At 51.3% G+C, this 20,158-nt stretch overlaps 1 protein-coding gene across 5 annotated transcripts in view; it reads right to left on the bottom strand.

Annotated features, from left to right (window-relative positions):
* ZNF516 (zinc finger protein 516) overlaps positions 1–20,158 on the bottom strand; it is a 124,999-nt gene that overhangs the window by 68,238 nt on the left and 36,603 nt on the right. For all 5 annotated transcript variants that reach the window (XM_047086228.1, XM_047086223.1, XM_047086227.1 and 2 more), the window contains exon 2: positions 2,524–4,462. In XM_047086228.1, the coding sequence (XP_046942184.1) occupies positions 2,524–4,285 (1,762 nt within the window). In that variant the 5' untranslated portion in view covers positions 4,286–4,462. The remainder of the gene's footprint in view (positions 1–2,523; positions 4,463–20,158) is intronic.

Here is a 20,158-nt window from a genome sequence, read left to right as displayed (position 1 = left end):
GCCAGTTTCTCAATAAACAGTCGACCTGAACTCAACTAGGATACGCAGACTTGTTGCAGAATCCTTTAATGAATCTACTCTCTCAAAAAACAGATCACATGGGGACTCTGGGTGGCTCAGTCCCTTAAACATCCAACTCTTGCTCTCGGCTCAGGTCGTGACCTCCTGGTTCCTGAGATCGAGCCCCATGTCGGGCTCTGCGCTGACAGCACGGAGCCTGCTTGGGATCCTCTCTCTCCCTCGCTCTCTCTGCCCCTCCCCCACCTGCATGCATGCATGCTCTCTCTTAAAATAAACTTTAAAAAAATGAGTCACATATAGAAAATACCCATAATCTCATTAAGATGTAAATTATAATCTTAAAAGTTTAAAAAATCTGAGATGAAAAAAAGTAAGGTCCAATTTAAAGTTCAGCCAACGGGGCACCTGGGTGGCTCAGCCCGTTAATGTCCGACTCCAGCTCAGGTCATGATCTCATGGTTCGTGAGTTGGAGCCCTGAGTCGGGCTCTGTGCTGACAGCTCAGAGCCTGGAGCCTGCTTGGGATTCTATGTCTCCTTCTCTCTCTGTCCCTCCCCCTCTCGTACTGTCTCTCTGTCTCAAAAACAAATTAAACATTAAAAACATAAAAAACATCAAAAAAAACTTAAAGTGAAAATCATTTGATCTTTCCAACACTGTGATTTCCAAAGAACTACTGAATTAGCTTATCATTAGTCATTCGACTACCACTACAATAGGTGAGGGAAAGGTTCAAGAGCTTTTTTGAAAATTAAAGATAATTGTCTTCAAAGTGAAAAGAAAAAGGATTTAGTCCTAACCTAATATTTTATCCAGTGTGTTCCAAAAAACAGTCCTAGTGTTATCGGAATACAATCAGTGAAGTCCATAGTTACCACAACTTTTTAAAGAGGAAAACCCAGAATTAAGCTTCAAAACTGCCAACCGAAGGTCGCAACGGGGGTCACCAGGTTTCATAAGACAAACGGTAAGAAGAATCCTAAGCTCACAGGATGAGCTCTGCGTTTTCAGAGACTTCTGCTCCTTCCCACAGGTTAATGAGTAAGAAATGAGACAGGAAACGAGGCTCGGTGCACAATGTGTTACTGTCCGTTTATCTGCGCGTCCACTCCCCATGTGTGTGCAGAGTCGACACAGGCTCTTCACGGGATTGGAGAAACTTCTTTCTACGCTTTTTCTGACTCAATATAATTTGGCTGTAGTCTACTCTCGTATAATACGCTGTATAAACCTACAATAAACCCTGTTCCAAAGAATTGGCTAAATCCCTAATAAGGAAAAGATGACAGATGTGTGTTTTGTTTTGGAAAAATGCACAAGGGTCGTTCTCCTCACCACAGACTGTAAACAGCCCTGCTGAGGCACTGGGGTTTCCTATGTCCCTGGCCTTTCAGGTAAAAGCAACATCTGCGAACCCGTTTCCAGGGAGAAGGGAAAAACAGTCCTGGTTACGCAGAGAGCGTTACACATTCTATAACTGAAACATCACCTTCCGCTAGAAAGTGCCCAAAACAAAACAAAAAAAAATGAATAAGGTATCTGAATGCTTAAGATTTATAAAAAGTAGGGAAACGATGAAAACAGAGTGGGCCAAGCATCTTTAAATATTTACATAGCTGCTATTTGGAAAGTAATCTGTTCCAATGAGCCGTCTCTAAACCCACAGGGTTACTTGAATCCAAGGAGATTAATTATAACTGCACACCAATTTGAAGTTCCTCTTTTACTCACTGTCTGGTGGTGCAAAGGAGAAAAGCGGAGGCAAGCGTGTGTGGGCGTGTGCGCACGCGCATGCCCCACGGGGAAGGGAACAGGCCCCGGGAGTAAAGGGGGAAGAGGAGGGCCCACCTTGGAGGTGTCCCATCACTGCTCTTTGCTCAGAAAGGGCTGATGCCCCCGAGGGACATTAATGCAACAGGCCAAAGCCGTTCGTTAAAGCGAGGGCATACAGGCAGCTGGCGAGAAAGGAGGCAGACGTGGAGCTGACGGGCACCTGTGTCTGCACCCACCTGCCGAGCTCCAAGTATACACTGGCCACGTGGCACCTGGGTGTGGGGCCACCTGGGTGCAAGGCCACCTGGGCAAGGGCTATCCAAGAACAGGGTTACCTGGGCACAGGGTCACCTAGGTGGGGGACCACCTGGGGCTGGGAGACCAGGACCCCAAGGGGCAAGGCTGAGCAGTGACTACCTGGGCCCGGGGTCACCCGGCGGCCAGGACCACCTGGGCCTGGACCTCCTGCACTGAGGGCTGGCGTCGGAGGCCCACCGGAGCCTGCACTCCCCAGGCACGTGTTACCTGGACACCGGGCCTCCCCGGGTTCAGGGACACTTTGGGAAGGTCCACCTAGGCACAGGGCACCTTGGGCCTGGGATATCCGGACATGGGGCCACCCGGGGGCGGGGCTGCCTGAGCCCGGACTACTTGGGCAGGAGTCTGGCAGGTACAGGGGTATCCGGCCCGCACTGCGGGGGCCCAGCCGCCCGGGGGCGCGCGCGCTCACCTGGAGCAGGGTCGACCGCACCGTCCTCTCCGCTCTCGTCCGCAGCCTCGTCGGCCAGGCCCGAGCCCGGGGAGTCGGCGGCGGCACCACAGGCCGAGCCCGGGCTGCTGGGCTGCGAGGCCGAGTCGCCCTCGCTGAGCGAGCCGCAGCGCGCCCGGGGCGCGCGCTCCCCGGGGCCGTCGCGGTCCCTGCGCGCGCGGCGGTGCACCCGGGAGTGCAGCACCATCTGGTGGTAGGTGCGGAAGATCTTGCCGCACTCGAAGCACTCGGAGGACTTGCCGTGGCCGGCGGGGACGGCGGCGCGGCGGCTGGGGCGCGCGGCCGGCCGGGCGTCCAGGGGCCCGGGCGCGGGGTCCCCGGGCGCGCCCGCCCGCTTGCGCGGGGGCCCCTGCGCGCCCGCCTCGGGCTCGCGCTTGCGCTTCTCCTGGCTCACCAGGATGTACTCGCGCCGCTCCTTGTCGAAGGCCACGTCCCCGGCCAGCGCCTCGTCCCACGCGCCGTACTTGAGGTACTCGGCCGGCTCGGCCACCTTGCCCCGGGTGGCCAGCTGCCAGGCCTGGTAGCTGTTGACCGGGTCCAGCTCGGCCACGCGCCGCCCGGCCTGCCCGCGGGCGGGCGCGCCGGCCACCGTGGGCCGCAGGTTCAGGCACTGAAGGAAGAGCTGCTGGGAGTCCGGGGGGCCGCCCTGCACCACGGCGCCCTCCCCGGCCGGAGCCCGCGTCCGACCCGCCTCCACCCGGCGGTGGATGGCGTTGTGCGCGTTCAAGCTGTCCAGGTTTGTAAACAGGTTCCCGCACTTGGTGCAGACTTCGTAGAGGGACAGGCCAGCCACGATCATCTCCTCCTGCACCACGTTGTTGATGGTGGCGACGGGGTCCAGCTCGCTCCTGGGCTTGTTCTTGCTCCCCGTCTTGGGGCCGTGCGCCTTCATGTGGTTCTTGAGGAACCACGGCTCTTTGAATCTCCGGCCGCAGATGTGGCAGCCGTGGTCGAAGGAGCCTCTGTGCTTCTTCATGTGAGCCTTCAGGAACCAGGTCTGGCTGAAGGCCTGGCCGCACACCTCGCAGGGGAACTCCCCGGGGGTCAGCTCGGGCTTGCCGTGCTCCGCGTCCGCCTCGGCACCGCTGGGCACCTGCGCGGTGATGTGGTCCTTCTCGATGTGGCTCAGCAGGGACTCCTCCCGGAGGGTCACGTAGCTGCACAGCCGGCACCGGAAGGGCTTGTGAGCCTGGCGCACGTGGTTCTCCAGGTCCTTCCTGTGCTCAAACTTGCACTTGCAGAAGGAGCACCGGGCTGCGGCCTGGCCCTCCCCCGGGGCGCCCGCGGCGCCCTCCGCCTCCTTCTTGCTGCTTCTCAGCAGGATCTTGCCGTTGTCCACCGGGGTGGCCCCGTTCAGGATCCTGTTGCAGGCGGAGGTGCTCTTCGTGGGGCTGGTGCACCCATCCAGGCCCTCAGACACCCGCAGCTCGCCAGCCTCCGGCTCGTGGCCCTGGACCAGCGTGCCCGTGCGGTGGCTGCGGATGTGGATCTTCAGGTTGCCCTTCTGCGAGGCCCTGTGGTCACAGTAGGGACACTTGTAGGGCTTCTCCCCCGTGTGCTTGCGCATGTGCTGCGAGAGGGAGCTCTGGAAGGGGAAGCTTTTGCCACAGATGCAGCAGCTGTGGCTCACGGCCTTGTCCCCGTCCGCCTCGGGGCTCCTGCTGGCCCTGCCGGGGCTCGAGCCCCTCCTCAGCTCCACCTCGGCCTCGCGGCTGCGATCCATCTCCGCGACAGGGGCTCCCCGGCAGGGGCGGGCACGGCTTTCCGTCGCACAGGCCTGCCAGACGCCGTCTTATCTCTCCATTTTCCGACGGGGCCTTGGCTTCCCGGCTGCAGAGACGCACCTCCCGGGACGACGTGCGTCTCCTACCTGGAAAGCATGGCGGGCGGCAGAGAGCACCTGCAACACAAGAGACACGGAGATCTTAGGAACACGGTTTCCCACGTGAGCAGGGACCCAGTAACATCCTCGGGGAGCGACGGGCAGACTCCTTAAAGATATCAATCCAGTCCAGGTTAAAGGAGACGCCAACAGAAATTCAAATCCATGTACAAGCAGCTGCTTTGCTCTCAAAAGACCAAAAGTTTAAAAAAAAAAAATTTTTTTTTTTGAGATTTATTTTTGAGAGAGACCGAGTATGAGCAGGGGAGGGGCAGAGAGAGAGGGAGACACAGAATCCGAAGCAGGCTCCAGGCCCCGAGCCGTCGGCACAGAGCCCGACAGGGGCCTCAAACCCATGAACCGTGAGATCATGACCTGAGGCGAAGTCGGACACTTAACCGACTGAGCCACCCAGGCGCCCCTCAAAAACCAGTAGTTAAACAACTACTGACAATGATTGTGTGCTAAATCATTAAAATAAATAATTGCTGGGGTGCCTGGGTGGCTCAGTCGGTTAAGCGTCCGACTCTGGGTTTTAGCTCAGGTCACGATCTCACAGTTTTTTCGTGAGTTCGAGTCCCACGTCGGGGTCTGTGCTGACGGTGTGGAGCTTGTTTGGGATTCTCTCTCTCTCTCTCTCTCTCTCTCTCTCTCTCTCTGCCTCTCCCCCACTCTCACTGTCTCAGTCTCTCTCAATATAGGTAAATAAACCAAAAAAAAATAAAACTTAATAAATACTTGTAAATGACTTCATGCTAAAATAATTTTCTCCAGAAGATACCAGATCTTTAAAGAGAGCCTCAGGTGCATGAAGCTGTAGGCAGTGTGAGAAACACAGACCACAGACCCAAGCAGGGTGGGCAGGAATGGGGGCCCAGGGGAGAGGACCAGGGAGGAGGGTTAGAAAGGACCCAGAGGCACAGCTGGTGCCCAGGACAAGTGAGCCGCAAAGGCAGTTCACACCTACACGTACTGTTGTGTTCAGATGTTAGGGAAACGAGTCTTCAGCTAAGAGCACAGGTGAGTTAGCAACAGAGAGGCGACCAGGGGCAGAAGCAGAACCCTGAGCTCACACAAGGTCTGTGCTCAGGACCAGACACTTCCTGGTGCGCCTGGGCGTGACACCACCGCCTCCCAGATAAAGCCCAAACCCTATGGCCCCTTCCCCTTCCTGTCCTGTCCTTGTCCTCCTGCACCGTTACCCCACCCCGATCCCGAAAAGGCACCCTGGGCTCTGGCTGCAGGACTAAGTCCCAGTCCCGGTACAGAGTACCCTCCAGACCCCGGGAGTCATGCAGCAACCCCACCCCCGTCCCCGCCCACTTCACCAGAGGTCAAGGTCAGCCTGCCACAGTGCCTTCCCTCGGAGGCTGGGTCTGCCTCTCTCTGGCGGCTGACAGCGGGTGTCACGCCGGGCCTCACTGTCCTGTCCACGGCCAGCGCACCCTCCAGAGGGTGAGCCGCTCCTCTAGGTGCCTGGGTGTTTCCAGCACTCTGTGCACAAGCCAAGGCCACCCAGACAAGGGAGGTGCCCGGTGCCATGCCCCCCACCTACACTGCAGGAAAGCCAACCCGAATGCCACAGCAAAGCAGAGAGCACACACCAGAGAGCAATCGTCTGCGGCAAAAACAGGAACTTCCATCTGACTTGTGATAGAGGGAATAAACAGTGAGCCAGTTATAAAGGATGTGAGGGAGGGCGTCTTCCAGGATCCTACTCTGATGGCTTCGAAAGGGAGGCAGAGCCACAGCTCCCGTGGGATGTGGTCTTTCCATCCCTCTTACCTCTGGTCACAAGTAATGGAGATCAGGATTCTGAGGGTCTCCCTGTGGGGCGGGGAGGGGCCGGGGGGCTCCAGACTTGCGCCCAGAGGCACCCGGATGGGCAGATTTGCTTTAAAACCAGCCAGGGCACGTATAAAGGAAGCCATGTTGTTACAAACCGACAACCTCACACGCACGACGAACCCGTGTTACAACATTTACGAAATACGAAGAAGTTGCAGGTTTCTGGTTCTCAGCGAACGTACTGATAGACGTGTTTTGCTCACAAATGCAAGGCTGTCTCCCAACAGACCCTGGGGCAGTGACCCCTCGGCTGCTCTGGGTGGTCCAGCCTGCCACGTTTTCACCAGAGCAACAGACCAGGGGAGTGTCTCCGGAAGGTGCCACCACTATGGCTTCTGGGCACCTTACACGTCCTGTCCATCTCACCACAAGGGTGTGTGGATGCCGCCCACGCTGGCCGCCTTCTGAACAGACAACACAGCTCCTGCCTTCTCCGAACGCCTCCTCCCAGAGATCCTGAGGAGAAATCTTATTTGGGATATGTATTCCAAAACATCTTTTCCAAGCCCCATGCCACTGAGTTTCCCAGGCACCTCAAGAAACCCATGCAGTGAGAGCAGCAAAGTCTGAAAAGAGGCAGGAGGCAGAGCCGGGCACAGGTACCTGTTCCTCTTTATGCTAACAGGTGCACAGAGCTCCTCTTGTTGAGAAAGAGCCCAAAAACATCAATGAGTCCAGTAACGTAGAGAAATAAAAGCTCCCCCTAAAATTGGGCAAGCGAGGCTAACAAGAACTCTTAATGACCACTGAGGCTAATTTAACTCATTTTCTCAGGCCGTTTGGGTCCTGGCACAAGTTTTGTATGGCCGTAGGGTATTTACGAGTTTATAAGGCAAACGATGTGTGCGCATCTCCTTCTATCCCAAGGTTTCTTTTATCTGCCCCCCCAAAATGTTGAGTATGATAAAATATACAAAAGAAGGAATCAAACACACTATTCATAACTACCTCAGTGACCTAATCTGGGTATAAAGATCTTATGAGTGTAAAGAATCATAAAAGAAATCACTTTACAGAGAAAAAAAAACACACTGGAATTTAGGGGCTCTGAAATACTTTTACAGACTCCACTGGACCTCTCGGCTGGTTACCGTCGAGTGTGCAACGTCAGACAGTTCTCCAGCCCAAGGGGATCAAACAGCCGAAAACCAGCCACAGCGACAAGGTTCGGGGAGTGCTGGTGCTCAACCACACTCAAGGATCACGGGAGGCAACTGACAAATGCACCTGGAAATAAAAGTGCACTTTTCTCCAAGTGAGAAGACCGCTTCGGGTCATGAGAGATGCACGCTCCGTGGACGGTTTGTTCCTTCCTTCTCTGCCACCGTGTGCTCAGCACCCCCAGGAGCCGTTGAGAGTCAATGCTTCCAAAGCCGGGGGGGGGGGGCAGCTACGGGGGCCTCTACCCCAGCCCCAGCCACGAGTGTCGCAGAGTGGACCCTGGGAGCCCCGGCCGCCCGCTAGCCAGCCAGGTGGCTCACGGGGGTGACCTCACAGCGCGGGATCCACCCGTCACAGCTCAGGAGCTGAGAGTCACCGGAGCCCCTGGCGAGCGCCTTCCTCACATCCCTGCCACCGTCCATGAAGAAGCACCTGCCCAGGACGGCCTGGCCGACGGCCTGCCCTACAGGGCACAGGAGGCCAGCAGGGGTGCGCGCAGCCCCGTCCGCCGCAGGGGGGGTGGGAGGCACCGGCCCCGGGGGTCCGGGCTGTGGGAGCCTCCGGGCGGGCAGCCAGGCTGCTGGTCCCACGGGTGCGGCCGCACTTCCCTCTCCGTCCATCGGGGGCCTCAGTCCTCTGCACATCGAGCCAGGCTGCCATCTTTGCTGGCGGAGAAAGCCAGCCAGGGTCCCTCTTCACTGCCTTGATGCACAGAGTCTGAGTCCCCAGCACCCCCGACGCCGGCCGGAGCCTGGACGCCGCCCCTCGAGAGCCCCAACGCCAGAGAACACGGCGTCCTCACGCGCGCTTCCTCCAAAACCAGCTTAAAAGCTTCCCCCAAAGCCAACAGGGCCCTGCAAGGAAGGACACTCACGGCGCCCCGGCCACCAGCAAAACAAGCCCTTCTTTCTCTTTTGTTTTCCGCCTCTTCTGTGCCCACCCCCACCCTCCACAAGCCAGCCCCGCCGTAAATCCCGAGGGAGCTGCACAGGGCGCGCTTTTAAAGAACTTCAGGATATGCCCGGGCGGAAAATACATCCATGTGGAAAGCGGGGAAAAAACGCTCTGACAGTAGTAACTATTTAAGCCCCAAACACCACTATCTTGAGGAAATCGTAACATCAACAAAACTGGCTCCACTTGAAAAAGCTCCACTCGGTGGCCCTCTTCCTGACGCCCAGGCCGGCAGCCGAGTTTCTTGCAAACCTTTAAAGGAACAGTCACAAAGCGATTCCCCACAACTGGTTCTCTTCCCCATCGGCCGCCAAATCAACAGATCTTTGGGATACCCTTTTCGGCCGTGGGCAAAAACTGCTATTTAAGCCAGGGTCGTCCCTTCTTTTCCAAAAAAGAGCAAGAATGCCGTCACCAGAGCTCTCATCTTAAAAATGCGCCCCAGGCAGCCGCCCCCCGTTGGCCCCTTCCGGCCAAACACATCCTGGTAGTGAGCTGCCCGTCTCACTCTCGCAGACACACGAGCACACACCGAATGGGATTTGACGTTCTCACTGCTCCACGACACCGCGTTAACCCCAAGACACCTCGTGTTACAACACGTGTAGATAAACGCGAGCTCTTTACGCAGACCAGAGCGACTAAAGTCTTCCAGCAACGCAGACACCGAGAGGGAAGGGGCGGAGGTGACAGCAGACACACGTATGTGCTTTGGCGGACACAGGACAACATGTCGGCCCACACGCGTGCACAAACCGCGGCCCCGTTGGAACACATCCTTCGCCCATAACGAATCAGTTCTGTCATCGTATTACAAACTTTTTCCAAGGCTGTCACTGGGAACTTGCCAGACGAGAGTGTAATTTAATTGTTTATGCACAAAAATGGCTTGCTGATTAGGGTTTTAAAATAGATTTCCAACGGATCGCTCACTGCGTGTGCGTTTCTCTGCAGAACAGTGTGAAGCCACACTTTAAAAATGCCTCGTGTGTTTTTTGAAATGTCATTTTGTAGAAGTGGAATCGCATTGATTAAAAAAAAAACAGACAGGTAAGGGTAAAATGTTTATGTAACAAAATAAAATTGGGAATTCATAACACAAAAACACACGGTAACGGAGACGGGGAAGGATTTAAGAGGACAATGCACAGAAGTTGCGAAAATAAAACGGGCAGCAATCACGTAAGTGAACCACGAGGCCTAAACACACAGCCGGACGGAGGGCCGCCACACCTCACACTCTGTGGGCCTGCACGGCACGGCTGAGATGAAGTGACTTTCTCAACACGCTCACACTCGCTGCGTCTGGGATAAATTTACTCTGTGGGCAAACGTTTCAACGAATAAATCAGTCCCCAAGTGAGGGTTCCGGGAAGCACATGTCACACCCGAGACAATGCAGGAAAGGGGCTTCGGGGAGCAAGCTGGAGCCCCAGGCCGAGGACCTGGGGTTAAGTCCCCCTGCCGTGCAGTGACTCCCGAAAGAGCAAGCCCTGCACACCTGCAGCCGGAAGGGTAAGAGAATCTAGAAGAATCTAGAAGAATCTAGAAGCACCCCCATGCACCCTGCAGTCTCCGTCAGAGTCCCTCCCGGTCAACGGGGTCTGAGAGACGCCAGGCCGCTCACGGGAGCCTCGCGTCTCAAAGACAAGAAACAGGTGCAGGCTCGAGAAACCCAGAAGTCGGAAACGCACGGAAAACCATGTATTGGCAGGGCACCCGCAGGGCAGGTAGATGCTTCCGGAAGGGCGGGGAGGGATGCAATGACCCACGTGGACAAGAGCAGGCGCGGTATTCCAGGGAAGTCGAGGCTCCTTCCGGGACGCAGGGGTGCAGCAGAACTCTAGAGCCGAGCATGACCCCCCGTTGGCGGGGACCCAACCATGAAACCCAATGGGGTGGCCCCCTGGGCTCCAGCCCCGTCCTCACCAACACCCAGTGACATCCCCGGCGTCCTGCCGGCTGCGCGTTTGATTCCCTCCTGAATCCACACACCCCTCCAACTCGAGCCCAAGTCCACATCCCAGATGCAGACCCGCGCCCTGCACAGCACTCATGCTCTCACAGAGGCCCAAATTCTCAGACGGGGACCACAGGGGCCTGAGCGCCCGTGTCACCAGACGCATGTCCCCGGGACGCTCTCTGTGACCCTGTGCTCTGTTCCCGGGCAGATGCGCACACACTTACCTCTGGGCCTCACGCATGTAGTTCCCAACCCCCCTTCTCACCTCACCTGACCCTCCCCTAGCTCTCTGCACGCCCTGGCCAACCCCAGCACACATTCGGACACGTTACAATTACCGCTTCTTTAATTGGTCACTTGTGTGCTGGAGGGCATATTCTGCAAGCCTGTGCCTTCTCCCGGCTCAGTCCCCCAAGCCAGCACAGAGCCAAGCACATTTTGGGCACCACAGAGCTGTGGGAGGAATTCTAGCCCGTGAGCTTCAAGGCCAGACGACCCAAGATCAAAACCCACGTCTGCCACTCACTTGGACCTGCTGTGTGACCTTGAGGAAGTGTCTAAAAGTCTCTGTTCCCCAGTTCATTTCACTTTTTAAATATAAAGGATAATAACGATAACTATATTATAGTAACTTTGTGAGGTTTAAATTAATGCATTCTAGGTGCAACATTTAACATGTGGTAAGCGGTTAACATGTTACACATTATTATTAATAATCGTTGAATCAGTAAATGAAATGTCAGTGCAAGACCCAAAAGATACCTACTCCCTGGCAGTAACAGTATTTGGCTTAATAAATTCAAAAGGACAAAATAACAGAAGCTTAGGAAACTGAATTAGAAATCACTAGTGACCCCCACATATTCACAGTGCACTCGTATAGGTCCATTACAAAAGGTTAATACAACCGTAAAGTCTTTCACCAGCTAGAATCATCCACAGCAGACGTGTTCAGACACATCCTAGCTCCCAAACTCTTCGTAAAAACTAACCTTTAATACAGACTAAATATTAGAGAATATTTGAGAACTGCTATTGCTTTTGTTAGGTTGGTAATACAAGAGAACATTCTCAGGTTTGAGAAATGTTGATGAAATATTTCAGAGCTGGATTATTATGAAAAAGAGAAAGACAAAATATATCAAAATGTTAACAACTACTGGACCTACACGGTGGTGTATGTATTTTTAGTTATCTGATCTCAAAATCAGACGAAGACCCCACCAAAAAAGAAAATTACAAGCCAATATTCTTGATGCACAGAGATCCAAAAATTCTCATCAAACGTGAGCAAAGTGAATTCAACAATACATTAAAAGGTGCATATACCACAATCAAGTGGGATTTATTCCAGGGATGCAAGGATGGCTCAACATCCGCAAATACGTCTGTGTGATACGCTACGCTGAGGAAACGAAGGATAAAATCCCAGGATCGGGCCACCTGGCGGCTCAGTCGGTGGGGCGTCCGACTTTGGCTCAGGTCATGATCTCGTGGTTTCTGAATTCAAGTCCCATGTCGGGCTCTGTGCTGACAGCTCAGAGCCTGGAGCCTGTTTCAGATTCTGTGTTTCTCCCTCTCTCTCTGCCCCTCCCCTGCCTCACGCTCTCTCGCGCGTGCGCGCTCTCTCTCAAAAATAAACATTTTTTAAATCACATGATCGTTGCAATAGATGCAGAAAAAGCATTTGACAAAATTCAACATCCATTTATAATAAAAACTCAACAGAGCAGGTACAGAGAGAACATACCTCATCATAATAAAGGCCACATATAAAAAAACCCACAACCAACATCAGAGTTGATGGTGAAAAATTGAAAGCTTTTCTCCCAAGATCAAGAACAAGACAAAGATACTGTCACCGCCCTTATTCAATATAGTATTGCAAGTCCTAATCGGAGCAATAACACAAGAAAAAGGAAAAAGAAGACATCCAAATCAGAAAGGAAGAAATAAAACTCTCACTATTTGCAGAGGAGATGATATTATATATAGAAAACCCTAAAGACTCATCAAAAAAACTATTAGAATAAATGAATTCAGTAAAGTTGAAGGATACAAAATCAACATACAGAGATCTGTGGCATCTCTATGCACTCATAACAAACTATCAGAAAGAGAAATTAAGAAAACAATCTCATTTACAAATGCATCAAAAAGAATAAAATACCTAGGAATAAATTTAACCAAGAAAATGAAAGACCTATACACTGAAAATTACAAAGATTTAGACACAAATAAATTAAAAGATATTCTGTGCTCACGAATTATAAGAATATTGCTGGGGCGCCTGGGTGGCTCAGTCAGTTCAACGTCCGACTTTGGCTCATGATATCACAGTTTGTGAGTTCAAGTTCCGGTTTGAGCTGACAGCTCAGAGCCTGGAGCCTGCTTTGAATTCTGTGTCTCCCTCTCTCTGTGCCCCTCCCCTGCTTGCGCTCTCTCTCCCTTTCCCAAAAAATAAATACACATCAAAAAAAAAAAGAATATTGCTAAAATGTCCACACTACTCAAAGCAATCTAGATTCAATGTAATCCCTACTAAATTCCAATGACATTTTTCACAGAACTAGAACAAAGAATTCTAAAATTTGCATGGAACCCAAAAGACCCCAAATAGCCAAAGCACTCCTGAGAAAGCACAAGGCTGAAGGCATCACACTCCCTGATTTCAAACTATATTACAAAGCCACGGTAATCAAAACAGTATGCCATGGGCACAAAAACAAACACACAGATCAGCAGAACAGAATTGAGAACCCAGAAAGAAACCTACATGTAGACAGACACTTAATTTACAACTAAGGGGGCACCTGGGTGGCTGGGTCAGTTAAGCGTCCAACTCTTGATTTTGGCTCATTTCGCGATTCACGAGTTCGAGCCCTGCATCAGCTGACAGAGCAGAGGCTGCTTGCGATTCTCTCTCTCCCTCTCTCCCTCTGCCTCTCCCCTGCTCGAGCTCATTCTCTCTCAAAATAAATGAATAAACATTAAAAAAAATTGTTTTTTTAATTTACAACTAAGGAGCCAAAAACATACAATGGTGAAAGCAGTGTTTCGATAAAGGTGTTGGGAAAACTGGACAGCCGCATACAAAAGAATACAACTGGACCACTCCCTTACATACACCAAATTAACTCAGAATGGATTAAAGACTCCAACATAAGACCTGAAACCATGCAACATCCTGGAAGAAGAGACAGGTAGAAAGCTCCCTGGCACTGGTCTTAGCAATGTGTTTGTGACTCTGACTCCAAGGGCAGGGGAAACAAAAGAAAAATAAACAAATGAGACGACATCAAACTAAGAAGCTTCTGCACAGTGAGGAAAACCATCATCAACACAGAAAGGCAGGGCCCCTGGGGAGCTCGGTCGGTCGAGCATCCACCTCTCGATTTCAGCTCGGGTCACGATCTCACGGTTCATGAGATCAAGCCCCTCATTGGGCTCTGCGCTGACAGCAGCAGCCTGCTGGGGCTGCTCGATCCGTCCCTCCCCTACTTGCACACACACGCGCACGCTCTCGCTCTCTCTCAAAATAAATACGCTTTTAAAAAAAGGCGACCTACTGACAGAAGATTTTTGCAAAGCATAAATCCAATAAGGGGTTGATACCCAAAATAATTAAAGAACTCCTACAACTCAACAATGAAAACAACAAACAAACCGATTAAAAAATGGGAAGAGGATCTCAAGAGGCGTTTTTCCAAAGACACAGAGATGGTACACGAAAAGGTGCTCAATGTTGCTAATTACTAGGAGATTATAAATCAAAACCACAACGAGAAACTACCTCACGCCTGTTAGAATGGCAATTATCAAAAAGACAAGAAATAACAAATGCTGGAGAAAAGGCAACCCTTGTATTCTGTTGGTGGGAATGAAAAACAGTATGGAGATTCCTCAAGAAATTAAGAAAAGATACACGATATGGAAGCAACCTAGGTGTCCATCGATGTACAAATGGAGAAAGAAGACACAGCACACACACACACACACACACACAAAGGAATACTACTCTGCCATAAAGAAGATGAAATCTTGCCATATGCGGTAACACAGATGGACCTTGAGGGCATTATGCTAAGCGAAATAAGTCCGAGAAAGACAAATACCATATGATCCCATTCATAATGTGGAATCTAAAAAACACACAAAGAAAACAACGTGAAAACAAACTCAGAGATACAGAGAACAGGTTGGTGGTTACTCAAGGGGGAGGGGGTGGGCAAAATGGGGGTCACTGTGCCCTGACCGATGGTGACCGGGTTTTCGGTAGCGATCACTATGTCGTACATACAGGCGTCAAATCAGAATGCTGTACACCTTATATAATGTCACATACCGACTGTACCTCCTAAAAAGGAGAGTGTTGGCATATTAGAAGCACCTCAACCCTAGCAAATAACTGTAAATGAAGCACCTCAACTCTGTTCCTGTTCGTTGCTGAGTCTACACGGGGAGTGTACAGATATTATTCTCTCAAGAATAACTCCCACTCTCGACCCCAGTAAGTAACACGACTGAAAGAGCTGCTCAGGGGAAGCGTGGCGGACCCCGCCCCTCCCTGCCCCTCCCTCCCCTCCCCCACTCCCGCCCCCGCCCATCCCCCTCTCCGGGCCTGGAGGCGGCTCAGAGGGCTTCCTAAGGAATGCGGTTTGAGAAAATTACCCTTTGTTAATTCTAGTATTCAAGATTCCAAAAAACAGAAAAGTCACCTGAATAACAAACTGTTCACATGAAAAGCAGTCTTTTAAGAGAGGGCTTGCCCACAGAAACTCGGGAGTCCGCCCAAAGCTGTGTCCCAGCCTTCCTGCCCAAGGCACAGGCCGGCTTTCTGGCTTCGGGCTCCCAGCGATCCTTCCCACGGCTTCCCGAGGCAAAAACACAGCAATGCACTTGAGGTCTCCCTCCCCTGTTTTAAACAGTCCGTTCCAACCAGTTAAATACGGCATGGCCAGCGTGGGGGCGGGGGGGGGGGGGGTAAGGTAAAACAGTCCGGGTTTTTACACAGCAAGCGTATGCCCGAATCCACGGGAAATCTTGCCGTTTTCTGCTCTGTGGAGTAAATCAACACAAAGCAGAAGCCGGTCGGTTTGGGACCGATTTCCCCAAAAGGATCAGAGAGGATCCCATCAAAACCTCATCCCGCAAAAGGAATCCAAAGGCTGATTTGCAGACAACCTCTCGAATTTTTGAGCGCTTGGCATAACAGACCAAGTGTGCAAGTGTCTGTGAACCGGTGGGAGCGCCCTGCTCGAGGGGCCGCTGGGAAACTGGAAGGGGCGCTTCCTGCTCCGAGCTGGGACTCTTCAGTGGGAGGAAGCCGCCCTGCAGCTCGTCCCGGTTCTCAAGTAACTCTCTAGCTGGGCACGTTCTCAGTTCTGGTTCGTTAATGAGCCGTATCACGCCAGCAAAGGGGAGGTTTGCTCTCCCCAGCGCCGTGGGGTCACTCGTCCTGTCCCCTCCGGGTCACCCTCTGGGGCAGCCGGGGCTTCCGGGAGGCGGGACCGGCGAGCGGCTGCAGCCGAATCTGAAATCCCAAGAAGCGGCCAGGCCGGGAAGATGCCCTTACAAAGAAAACAGCTCACAGCACACAGGACGCCCGGGATATTTACGGGAGTGGTATGGCTCCAAGAGGCAAGTCATAAAATCAAAAGAACGAGCCTGCGGCCCAGCCTGGCGGCGCCCTTCTGAAGGCGAGTCCCCCCCGAGCGGTGGGTCCTGCCCGCGGCTGCAGGGACAGCCCAGAAACACAGGCCCCCGGTGGGTGCTGGGCCCGGTCTGCTCAACATACAGCCTGTTTGTTCGCCTGCAGACAATGAAATGGGCTTTACTAGTTACACTGTAGAATTATGAGCCATGAATTAAAATACATCATTAACATCCTGCACAAGCTTATCTACTGCTGAGACAAAAAGCCTATTCTTTGAACAAATGGGGAGAAATTCCCTGACAACAATGAGGAGTCCCTCTCCGCACACACCAATCTGCCCGAGATTAACAATCCCAGGCTTATAGTCCCCGGCCCCGGGCCCGAGCCGCCCCATGAAATGATGCATTCACGGCTGGACAGTAAGGACCCAGGCCTCACAGGGCCTGGAGGCCGCCTCGCACAGGCCAATCAATAATCCATTATGAGCAAACCACATTTCCACTCTAATAAGAAGAAATGAATAAAAGGCCACCAGAATCAGCGGCATTCACAAGAAACCCCACCCCACCTCCCCCACTAGGGAAAAAGGGCACAGACCCACTATCGCAGGGTGTAAGGAACACACAACTGCCCACGGGCAGGCCCTCCTTCCGAACAGCCAAGAACAATGTGCTCAGACATTTCTGCCAAAAGCACTCATTTTAAAGGTAAGTCTCAGATATGCTTTGTTCAGAACACGAGACTGGGGGGGAGGGGGGGGAATAAACCCTCAACACGACAGTGAGGAAATCCCATTTTTCTGAACAAAGGTTCCCTTTGAATTGTCCTGCACCCCCAGACGGAGCAAGAGCGAAGCGCAGGAGTCCCCAGATGTAACGAACCGTCCGTACTAAGGTTCTACTACGCAAACGCCACGATCTTCCGCCAGACGCCCTTCAATTCCGTGGCTCAGACCACGGCCGTGGCGTCATCATTCCGTTTACAGCAAAAACGCCCGCGTGACCTAAATGCGATTCTGCAAGTAGGCTACCTTTTATGAAGTTGTTTACCACGGCCTGTCAAACGCCCAAATAAATTCCAGAAAAGACAGACACCATCTTCACCTCCAGACAGAAGGTCGAGACGGGAGAACATTTACTAACAGTAACGACCGTATATACCAACATATTTCCAAAAGAAAATAATAAATCAACATCGGTATAAACGCTGCCCGTATGGTCCTTTTCCTAAAATAGAAAGATGGGTAGTCAAGTCTGACCTTCACGCGGGCACGAAACACGCATATGAATACACAATGTAATTATTGATTACACTCAGGAGAGTCCACAAATAACCAGCGAGGATGTGGGAATTCTCCTTCCCCAGTCATTAATAACAGATCCAGAAAAATCCAAAGTAGTCATGGAGACTTTAATAAAGAGGCATCCACGTGAAAACATGCAGGGGCTGGATTTTTTTAATATCAAAAGGGAAGAAGCATCTTTTCACTTGTTTTCTCCTTTGCTTCTCCAAACGAATGCATAGCTGCGGCTGGCTCTTCACTATTTCCAAGGAAATAGGTTATTTCCAAGGACCCCACGTAGTGACTTTATCAACCTATTTGTCCCTAAAAAAGTGAACTTCTCAAAACTGAAAAAGAAAAAAAGGAAAGAGAAAGAAAGAAAGAAAGAAAGAAAGAAAGAAAGAAAGAAAGAAAGAAGGAAAGAAAGAAAGAAAAGACCCAGAGCTTGCTCTATAATGTTCTGCAGATAAATGTCCTGTCTGTCCTGTGGGAGGCCCTGGTCGGCCACAAAGAGCTGGGACCTGGAGGTAAATCCAGCATCCGGGAGCGGCAGGCACCGCCAGTGTAGTTAATGATCTTGTCAACATTTCCATTAAGAGCCCCATTTCCAGAAGCTCAGACTGCGTGTGCCCCAAACCGGGCAGCTCAGCTCGGATGAAGTCTGCAGCCACGGACAGACTGCTCAGCATTTTACAAAAACAGAGAGCAAATCACTCGCTTCGTTATGTGAACCACAAGAGCAGTCGAGCTTTTGACTTTGACTTTTTTTCACATGCTGCATCAAGGCGATGAAAGCCCAAGTTTCAAATAATTCAGAAATACTGAAAACGTGGGGAATACCAGAGAAAACGAAGACCCATAAACTTCCATTTTTAAAGCAAACACGGAAAATCAGAAGGCCTTAGAGAAATTGCCGGGAAAAGTCCCATTTACAAGCGGCTTGTAAGTTTTTATGGAGCCTAAACCCCCAAATGTAGAAACTCTCACAAAATCAGTGTCTAATAGAAATTTTTTTTAAGAAATTATCAACAGTGAAAATTAATCCTGTGTAGAAAATATATATATATATATGTATATATATATATATATATATATATTTTTTTTTATTGTGTAACAAACACTCCCTGGTCTACTGGACATAACTTCTTAAAATTTGTACTCATTGACTGTAAACCATATTTTAACAGAAGTTTGTTTCTACAAAGAAGCTATATTTTACTGCATGTAAACCAATAACAAAGGACAGCATTTGCCACCCCACCCCCACATTTACATTGGCCTATTTTCCAGACTTTTGCCTCAGTAAGAACACGGACTACAATGAATACCTATCTGACATTATCGCCTTCCTCTGTGCTTTTTGTGAACAGCCTGGTAGGCTCCACCATCAAATAAAGAATTGTACCCAAGAATACAAAGAGAGATAATTAGGTACAGTCAGCCATAAAACATTCTGTTAAACATTACCTTCTCAGGCAGTACTGTTTAGCACAGAAGTTAGCCCCCAAAATCCCTTCAGTAAGAGCACACGGGAAAAATAAACACTTCGATAATCAATTTTACTGAATTCCTAAGTAACTGCGTACAAACATTTTCCATAAAGATACCACGAACGGAGTTCATTTTGGTAGGATAGCTGAAAGGGATATCATGCGAGAAATTAATTTAAGATTTTGTCTGCCCTTGCACAAATACCAATCAATACTTTAAGACGATCAAAATTATAAAAGGACGAGCCTCCCCAAAATGCCTTAGTATCTAAAGCACATACCATATAACCAGTCTAAATGTTCCAGATCCATTACTGCCAATAACTACTGTAACATGACCTAGTTTATCACTCACACACACAGCACCTTTGAAAGCAGCTGGGTATTTCAGCCTCTTAAGGAGAGTGATCTATCAGAGAATGTTTACAAAGAGCAATTCTTGACAAGAACATGGTGTCACATCGCCCTAGGATTTATCCTGCGTTGCCTGTCTAAAAATATATTTTCGAGCTCACTTAATGACACGTCACTACAAGTTCTAACTTTTGAAGATAAAAGACCAAACCCTCCTCCTCTTGCAAGGAACAACAAAGGACAAACAAGAAAAAGTCCACTCTGACTCCCCATAACAACGTTACTGTGTTATGCGGTTACAAAAGTTAAGAAAACGCTGTATGCGAAGTGATCGTAAATGATCTCGCGGAAATGAGGACGGGATGTTTTCTAAGCCAAAGCATCTTACCCAGCAACAGCTTTTGGGAAAAGAGAATATAAAATACAACAAGGCACGTTTTTGAATTTCAAAGCGCACAGCCCCCACACGCGCCCCCCAGTCGCGGGGGAGGAGGGACAGGAGACAGCAGCGGGCATCTGTCTGCCATCGGCCTGGAGTATGTGGGAATGGAGGGCTGTGCTCTATTTAATGAGCACAGCGCTGTCCTGTGGCACTCAAGACAACAGCACTCAGACCAGTTGCTGCAAACGTTTTCCAAGAACCCAAAGACCGTGACACTGATTCAGGGACCACATGTGAACCTTCCATATTGAAACCTCAAGTGAAAATGGCGGTGGCCATGTGCCATCCGATGATGTGCTAATTCTAGCACCACCGTCCTCCTCCTCTCTCTGTTCACCCCCCACCCCCACAGGCAGAAACACAGCCACACAGCAAGCTCTAGATTCCTTCTGGATTTGTTCAGCGCAAACGCCACGGGCAGATGTGCTCGGCGGCCGACCGAGGTTCCCAGGGCCACACGGGCACAGGTGGGGGAGCCAAGGGCACGGCTCGGGGCAGGCGGCGGAGGCCAAGTGGGCCAGAGGCCTGGGAGGCCCACTCCTGCGTTCACGGGGACTGTGACAT

The sequence above is a fragment of the Lynx rufus genome, unplaced genomic scaffold, assembly GCF_022079265.1.
Source record: "Lynx rufus isolate CCGP_SWC_20201006 ecotype Redwood Valley unplaced genomic scaffold, mLynRuf1.p SCAF_20, whole genome shotgun sequence".
In the NCBI taxonomy this organism is placed as follows: Eukaryota; Metazoa; Chordata; class Mammalia; order Carnivora; family Felidae; genus Lynx; species Lynx rufus.
The sequence above is the reverse complement of the archived record's forward strand: the minus strand, read 5'-3'. Positions and strand labels throughout refer to the sequence as shown.